General features: G+C 39.1%; 3 protein-coding genes across 19 annotated transcripts in view; 1 reads left to right on the top strand and 2 right to left on the bottom strand.

Annotated features, from left to right (window-relative positions):
- Nucleotides 1-134, bottom strand: part of enoph1 (enolase-phosphatase 1) — a 3,554-nt gene extending 3,420 nt beyond the window's left edge. The window contains exon 1 of the mRNA XM_008325554.3: nucleotides 7-134. Coding sequence (XP_008323776.1) covers nucleotides 7-52 — 46 coding nt within the window. The 5' untranslated portion in view covers nucleotides 53-134. The remainder of the gene's footprint in view (nucleotides 1-6) is intronic.
- A 46-nt stretch (nucleotides 135-180) lies between these two features.
- LOC103389920 (heterogeneous nuclear ribonucleoprotein D0) lies at nucleotides 181-5,572 on the top strand. 17 transcript variants are annotated; one of them, XR_003051813.1, is made up of 10 exons: nucleotides 181-319; nucleotides 1,247-1,438; nucleotides 1,587-1,755; nucleotides 2,202-2,363; nucleotides 2,444-2,575; nucleotides 2,650-2,749; nucleotides 3,471-3,626; nucleotides 3,715-3,819; nucleotides 4,161-4,262; nucleotides 5,045-5,511. XR_003051813.1 is itself a non-coding variant. In XM_025062631.1 (9 exons), exons 1-8 carry the CDS (start codon nucleotides 237-239, stop codon nucleotides 3,795-3,797), a joined length of 1,068 nt encoding a protein of 355 aa, XP_024918399.1. In that variant the 5' UTR covers nucleotides 181-236; the 3' UTR covers nucleotides 3,798-3,819; nucleotides 4,161-5,572. The 17 variants fall into 17 exon arrangements, 15 of the variants coding, with proteins under 15 accessions (XP_024918399.1, XP_024918404.1, XP_024918403.1 ...); XR_003051812.1 differs by having other exon boundaries at nucleotides 3,715-3,823; XM_025062631.1 differs by having other exon boundaries at nucleotides 3,724-3,819; nucleotides 4,161-5,572.
- On the bottom strand, nucleotides 5,344-8,094 carry LOC103389921 (vesicle-associated membrane protein 8). The gene is made up of 3 exons (XM_008325560.2): nucleotides 7,700-8,094; nucleotides 7,210-7,380; nucleotides 5,344-6,299 (listed from the first exon to the last, which is right to left on the bottom strand). Exons 1-3 carry the CDS (start codon nucleotides 7,700-7,702, stop codon nucleotides 6,162-6,164), a joined length of 312 nt encoding a protein of 103 aa, XP_008323782.1. The 5' UTR covers nucleotides 7,703-8,094; the 3' UTR covers nucleotides 5,344-6,161.
- Nucleotides 8,095-8,408: the final 314 nt, after the last annotated feature.

Raw genomic sequence — 8,408 nt, 5'->3', positions numbered from 1 at the left:
AAATACCCAGTAACAGCGCGGAGGTTCCAGCAGGAGTGGGAACAGTGGCCATTTTTGAGAGCCCGCAACAGCAGCGGCGGCACTGTGGTGTGGAAGCAGCGAAAAGAAGAGCCGAGCACCCCGAAGAGACAACCGTGCTGTACTCGGTTGATTGTTGGCCTCTATCGACCTGTCTTTGCCATTATCTGGCAGCAGAAATTCTGAGTTGGATAAAACCGCAGTCTTGAAGAGCCCACATGTTCAAGTGGCGGCGCTGCAGTCCACTCCCTGCTCGAAGGAGGACCGACAGTCACAGCACCGAGACAAAGGGAAAATATTGGTATTACCGCCACCTACCTGTTGGGAGGTTTATCGAATCCCCAAACCTTAGATTTTTAACGTTTAAAAAACAAATACACCAATATTATTGTATAGAATTGTGATTTCTATTTAACTGGGTCTAGTGCGACATATTAACATACCTTGTTATTTCGCATTAACTACTAAGCTATTCACACAGTACACACATTTATTTATAGGAAAATCACCAGTTTAACATTTAAACCTGTAATTGAGACAAAACACCTACATTTTGTTTGAGAAAGTACAATATATTTACTTTATTTATTTGTGTTTATCATTTCCGTTGCCAAAACACTGACAGTGTGTTACATTTTTACTCACAGTGCAACTGTGGATTAATCAGTATTAAGCATAATTATTAATTGGGTATTGATAAAAATTACTTGTCATAAAAATAAATTTAAAAACACACCCAGGAACCTGGCAATTGGTTCAAAAACAATTTGGAAATTAATAATATGCAAGACGCTACATGATCTCGGTTTGCATATAGAAAACATCAAACTGACTATCAGTACAAAGGAAACTATTTTCTTCAACGACAGTGGTTCCATCTGAGTAATACCGCACATGAGCTGTGGCGGCAGTGTTGGGCTTACTTTGCATTTTCTGTCCCCTCACAGCGTCAGAAGAAGAACGAAGCTACGGCTAATAAATCGGCTATAAAATAATCACGCAATAAAGTTGAGCAAATAGTTACACTTTAGCAACAAATAGCACATTTAGCCCATATTAACGGTAAGATTACTTGTAGATATAAATGCATGCACGTGTTCTTGTTATTATTCTAGTGTCAATCAAATGATTTAAGCAAACTTTAAAAATATCAACATATTAGCATACTGCGGCGTTAGCTATCGTTTGCCTGCAGCTAACGTATCCCTTATTGTAAATTTTGACGAAGCTTTAGTGTCGGGGCTCCAAGCACAAATATGTCGGATAGTTACGACTTTAACGACGATGTGGCCATGATGAAAATGGACGAAGACGGGGACAACAACAACGAGCCGATGTCTGCGAGCGTGGACGGTGGCCTGATGGAGGGCGAGGCCGAGGGATCCAGGATTGACGCCAGTAAAAACGAGGAGGATGAAGGGTACGTGGAAAATTACCTACATAGTGACATTTCTAAACACAATCGAATATAGTTCCATAAGCTGTCCAATACATTATTTGAGTATCAAATATCACCTCACTGTGACAGTTCGTTACCCCCCTTAAATACTGCTTTGTTTTATCCACAGAAAGATGTTTGTCGGGGGGCTCAGCTGGGACACGACCAAGAAAGACCTAAAAGATTACTTCAGTAAATTTGGGGAAGTGGTAGACTGCACACTAAAGCTGGACCCCATTACTGGACGTTCAAGAGGATTTGGCTTTGTGCTCTTTAAAGACCCAGAAAGTGTTGATAAGGTAACATGCATGCTGTAAAATATGGAATATGTGTGCATTCAAATTGTGTAGGTTTAAAGAGCAGTGTTACAAAGTAACTATGTGTTGGTTAAAATGATTTTTATTGCAGTACAGTGACATTATAGGACCGATCATGTGAACCTCATAAGAATTATAACATCTTCCTAAAATCACTTGTGAATTGAAAAAAGAAACACTAGTTAGTTATTGTGGCGCAGCATCACTTTTTTAAACGATTGCTAATTACAAATAATGTTGACTTATTTTGTTAAATTTCAGTTAGTAATATAAAAGAAAACAGTATAACAGTTTTATTCTACTCTATCATGTCATGTTATTAGTCTATCATTAGTAAGTCATTAGGGATGCACAGAAATGAAAATTACAAAATTCAGTCATCTGAAGACAGAGTTGTTAATCTTAACCTTTTTTTGGTCATTTTTAAGGTAACTACACAAAAGGAACATAAATTGAATGGAAAGGTAATTGACCCCAAAAAAGCCAAGGCCATGAAAAGCAAGGAACCAGTGAAGAAGATCTTTGTTGGTGGTCTCTCTCCAGACACTCCTGAGGAGAAAGTCAGGGAGTACTTTGGTGCCTTTGGAGAGGTGTGTGACTTCTCATTTTCTGTTTACTGAAGCTAAAGCATTGAGGCAAATGAATGTAATGTTGTGTTGATGATAAACAGATAGAGTCCATTGAACTTCCCATGGAAAACAAAACAAACAAAAGGAGAGGGTTCTGCTTCATCACATTTAACGAGGAGGAGCCAGTTAAGAAGATCATGGAGAGAAAATACCACAACATTGGACTGAGCAAGGTACTTGACAATAGATTTTAGAGATGATTGTAGTCCACTATCAATTCATGTCTGAACGTTCCTGTGTTTTCTAGTGTGAAATCAAGGTGGCGATGTCAAAGGAACAGTACCAGCAGCAGCAATACTGGGGAGGCAGAGGTGCATACTCATCCAGGTCCCGCCCAAGAGGTGGTGGTGAGTCTGGACTATAAGTTGTTGTTGGTTTCTGACCTTAGTCATGGTACTGTACAGTTTTGAATGAGTCTTTGTTTTTTCTCCTAGGCTCAGGTACTTTACTGCATATATGATTGAGTTGTATCAAAATGGACATGTTATGCGCAATTGGCGTCGTCAGGGTTTTGGTGCACAGAAATAATGTGTCTGCCTAGTAGATGTTATATGATCTGCCAAAATCTGGAAAATGGTCCCCAAACCAGATGTTTGTGATGTTGAATAGATTGAAAGGCGGCCAATGCTGCCATACAACTTTTGTTAGTCTAATTAACACAAAGCAATGTCAAAGATCGGGTCTTGACTTTTGATCAAACATGGGCCGTAGTTCTTTGTCAAGAGCTCGCTGCTCGACCTTTGCCTTGATTACATGAAGTCGTTCTTGCGCCTCCACCCTGTCTATTCACCTGGTGTGCACCACTGTTGTAGTGGTATAATGCAAGATTTCTATTCTTGTGACTCCTGTGCATCAATTCCTTGGGCATGTAACCATATTAATTCACATAACAGTAGCAGCACAAGGTCCTCTTTAAAATGTCTTTCTCAGGAAAAGTCTAACTGACACATGTTCATATATAGATTTTTTTAGTTTGTCAAAAATCCTGTATTCACCTATTCACCGTGGAGGCCTGTAATATTTCATAAATATTTGTATATTGGAGCTCATGTTTTTTTGTTATTGCAGGACCCAATCAAAACTGGAACCAGGGTTACGGCAACTACTGGAATCAGGGCTATGGAAACTACAACAACTACGGCTACGGTAATCAGGGCTACGGAGGATACGGTGGCTATGACTATTCTGGTTACAACAACTATTATGGCTACGGTGACTATGACAGTAAGTTCTCTGCTCAGACATCCCACTCAATTCCTGACAGTGGTGAAGTCATAAAAATGGAAGAAATACTTTGAAATACTCTCCTCTGCTAATACATGCCCAGATCAGTCCGTTGGATATGGCAAGTCACCGCGGCGTGGTGGTCACAGCAACAGCTACAAGCCATATTAATTGGGGAAAACCTCATCGTTAAGTAGGTACGCATCAATGGATAATTACCACATGCCTTATTTTAAAGTAGTTCTATTTATTTGATTGTTTGGTAACATTATGAATAATTTCTTTTTCTCAGCACCCTCAAGTGCTTTACAGTAGTGGTAACATAGCGGCTACAGTCTTGTGGCGATTATTGTAACAGCCGGCCTTCTGCTGCCTCTTTTGCACCTTTTCTTGCTTTCTTTTTTTTAACTGTAAAGTTAACAGGTAAAGTACTGCTACTACAGTAAATGGATGCCAAAGTTAAGGATGTGCAAGGAAACAGAAAAGGAAGTGTGTTGTCTCCTAACTCTGACATACCTTGTTTGTACCTGCCAGCGGAGCTTCCTTGCAGGCCATGAGCTGACTCCCAGATACTCTCAGGGCCCGCTCAATGCGGACTGGGTACGAGAAGCATACGCTCTCGAATGCTGCCATTTGGTATGGTCTTACAACATCCTGTATCCGCATTTCTAAACTAAACAATATGGGACACGTCCAGCTTTGTCATCTTTCTTTCTTTGTTTAATTTCTTTGCAACTGTATGTAATGTAAAACGTTAAAATATACACATGTCATTTTCATTTTTTACAGGCCCTTACTCCTTCACAAGTAAATGATAATAAATCTGAAACAAAAGTATTTGCTTTTCAAAGAAAATGTACAGCTTTCTCTGGACATTCCAGTTCCTATTGCTAACATTTGTATCTAATATTTACCTTAAATGCTTGTTTCTTTATTTAGCTCCCGTAGCCCGTAGTCCATGAGCTAAATCCTGGTCCGTATTTGGATTCTACTGCACTGGGGGATAAAGTACTTTGTCTATATGTATTACTGTATTTGTCTTTACTGGCAGTGCTGGAACAGACTCCTCCTTTTTCATTTGATTTTTTCCTGTAACAAAACCTTCTCCTGATAACCTTTTGTAAAACCAGAATAATTCAACATTTTACTACATTTGCAGATATTTGCATGTAATGCTGTCTTGAATGTGTAATATTCAGTATTTGGGCTTTAACTAAAGTTTTTTTTTACACCTCAGGATTCCTAGCTTATGGACTAACATTATTTAAAGTGTAACATGAAAAAAAATAATTGTTCTCAGTTCCTTTTTTTTTTTTACACTGGACATTTTTTAAACACAGGGGATTCCTATTTCATTGTATTTTCACCTGCCTGTTGTTCGCCCCCCCAGCTGACCTGTGTGTGTTTGTTTCCCGTAGGTTCAGTGTGATGAAGAAAAGTCTGCGGTGTACGCACTGGTGGAGCACTTGGCCAAAGACATGATGGTTTCCAGCACAGGCCACTTAGCTGAGCGTTAGAGAGTGACTGGTGATCAGTACGACCTACAGTACATGTTCTCTATATTAACCAGAGTATTTGTTGTATCTTAAAGCAAGCTGTGTTTGTTTGTTGTTTTTTTTTGTTTTTTTTTAAATATTAGGTATAAGTGGTCCCTGGTTCTGCCTGTTTTTGTATTTACTGCTTTCAACCATAGCTTTGTTTTTGTTTTGTTTTTTTGTAAATTTAATTTTATTATATACGTTTGTGAGATTGGGTTTTCACACAGGTCGAGTATATAATCAGTTTTGTGGAAGTGAAAAAAAAAAAACATTGTTATAATGTATCCGCTGATTGTACTCATCACTCACACATTACACGTTACAAGAATTTTACATTCATAAACATACAGAATATATACAGCGTATTGGACATGAAGAAATGCAACAAATAAATGTAATTAACATATAGTTGTTGTGATTCACTGGTTTTATGTTCAGAAGTTTGGAGTGTTTGAGGAAATCTTTCTTGACCCAAAAAATTAATTCAAATATGTTTTATACATGCATACAGTATGTAAGTATAAATATATAAATACATATGTATATACTAGGGCTGGTAAAAATACTAAATATGTTGAATGCATTCCCTAATTTGTAAAATGGAATTGACTTAGAAATAGTGCATTTTTCCATCAACAGTTCCATCATTTGGTTTAGTCACCATTAAAAACAGGTGTGAAACACATACATCCACCTGCTGCTATTTGTCCTTCTGTTCTGGATTTTTTTAAAATACATTTTTGTTGTATTTTGTTGAGTGTTATTTTACCTCAATCATGATTAATCTACAGCTACCCTGTAATTAATCAGTTAACAGCCCTAATATATACAGTTTATTTATAAAAATTAATATTTTCAAATGACATTTACAGTTATTCTGATCTTACAATATAAAAGTTGAAATGCGGACTCATTAAAAGCTGCGTCAAAGTTTTCTCCATCACTGAATTTTATCCTCTGTTGTCATTGCCTTCAGACCCCGGTGGTTGGTGAATAGTTAAATTGTCCCAGTTGCGAGGAGGATGATGAGGATAACGATGATCAGCACGACTATTCCAATTATAATCATTAGTTTAACATTTTTCCACCAATATTTTCTTGCCACACGTGTAGATGTTCTTTGGAACGAGTCGGCCTGGGAGAACGGAAGGAAAAACAGAACGCTGTTAGAACAGCGGGGTGTTGATGTGATCAGGTGAACAGACTGTTTATCAGTGCTGGGAAGATTTGGAGTACAATGGTTTAGAGGAGCCGACCGGTACTGACCAGGAAGATAATGAGATGAATGGTAGTCAATTATGAGATAAATACTATTCAAACAGGAATGAGGCAAAAAGTTCTCCTATGTCATAGTTTCATTTTAACCAACCTTGAATATAAACTATTTAAATTCTTCTGACACTGCAAAACGTTCTGCTCTAGCTCTATCGGAGTTAGAGACAAAATAGCTGGTTATGACCTGGTGTGAAAGACGTTCTCCGGCACGTCCCCCTGTTCTATAAAAGGGTCCTTTAATTCCTACATTATATTGAACTACGTTTATTAGAGTTCCCCTTTGGTTTGCCGTGGTACTGAAATTAAGTTCCTTTTAATTGTTCCCTACATTTTGGGAAATAAAATAAAAATCACAGTAAATAACAATTCTATTTAAGCTTGATGAATCATAACAATCCAGAGATAATAACATAAATTTGACAAAGATGCATTTTTTTCCGTAACAAAACAAATAATGGCAGTCTCTCTCTCTCTCTCTTTCTCTCTCTCTCTCTGCGAACTAATTGACGATTTGACATGGTGACATAAGCATATTTATTGTTTTCATTTGATTCTTTATATTTAGCCATCATTGGGACCGAACTGACTTCAGGTTCACGTCACATACACTGCTCTGTAATGTTTACAAAAGTGACACGTTGTACGATACCACTGTGGTCATATATGTTTATTGTTCATGGAACACCGGCGATAAGGAAATGGTGTCAGTGCTCTACTGATGAGTAACTGGCTCACAACAGTTTTCAACAGTTTTATGATGAAATACTCACCGTGGCCTGTAGGTCGCCCGACTTCTCAATCAGTTCGTCTAATCGGTCCCCTCTGTCCAGCACTTTATTGATGTTGTCTTTCAAAATGACTTTAACCTCATTAACCTGACCTTGCACATGGTCAAGTCTGTTGGGCGGGTCAGATGTTGGCAACTGGGAGCCTGTGTCAGTCTGTCAAAAGAACAAAACAATGTTTTGACAAAATCATCAGATCCTGCCTCCCCCGGCTCTCCAACAACAACGATCAAACTTCACTTCCTGCCTCAGATAACTGGGTCATGAGTGCGCTCACCGAGGCCTTTGTGAAGGTAGAGTTATACAGTAAACCAGACATCACTCAGAATTGTACTCAAACATATTCTACCTTAGTCCTCGGCCTTACAAACCAAACAGAAGGATTTTAAGAAGACCAGTTATAAGACAGTCAACCAGGGTCAGTTTAAAAGAATACTACAGTAAACAGTGTGAAACAGTAGAGGTCAGCACTCACCATGGCAGTGGTCTTTGTTCCTCACAACCAAAAAAAAATGCAGCTGAGCTTCATACACAAACACACCAAATCCCCACAAGAGTCCTGGTTTTCACCGCTGTTGGTCTTGTGACTGCGTCACACACGGAGCTGTGAGCTACCTAACACTGACGCTGTTACACATTAACTACCTGTTGCTTCAATCAAAGTCTGATTGGCTTCAGCAAAGTTGGTACAAAGAGGAGTGTGAACTGTTTTTATCTGCTCTGCTGGCTGTAGACACACAGAGAGTGGCTCTCACTTCCCTGTTGTTCCTACATCTGTGTGATTTACATACCATCAGCCACCAGGGCGGCAGGAAACTAGTCAGTGTTGCTCTGATATGGCAGAGCAAACGGCTGTGTGCTCTCAACGTGTGGGTATCTGCACGGCAGCAGAAGTGCAAAGTTGCCAAATTTCATTTCCTGCTTCTGTTGGGACACTTGGTGATGTCAGCACTTCGTAGAAGTTTGTCCATTTTCAGCAGTGGAGTCGGTGCTCGCTCAACAAACCTCAGTCGGCCAAGGTTCAGTCAAACCTGGGTTCAGGTCGTGTGCTTCAGTAAGCAGATGTGTTTTACCTGAAAACCTGAAGCTCGTGTACAGTTACAGTAACAACAGAAGCATTAGCAACTTGTTTGTTTTTAACTTTAGAGGATGTTGTGGCCACAGGGTGGAAAAAGTGGTGAGCA

This window comes from Cynoglossus semilaevis, chromosome 14 (genome assembly GCF_000523025.1).
Source record: "Cynoglossus semilaevis isolate Cse_v1.0 chromosome 14, Cse_v1.0, whole genome shotgun sequence".
Classification (NCBI taxonomy): Eukaryota; Metazoa; Chordata; class Actinopteri; order Pleuronectiformes; family Cynoglossidae; genus Cynoglossus; species Cynoglossus semilaevis.
The sequence above is the reverse complement of the archived record's forward strand: the minus strand, read 5'-3'. Positions and strand labels throughout refer to the sequence as shown.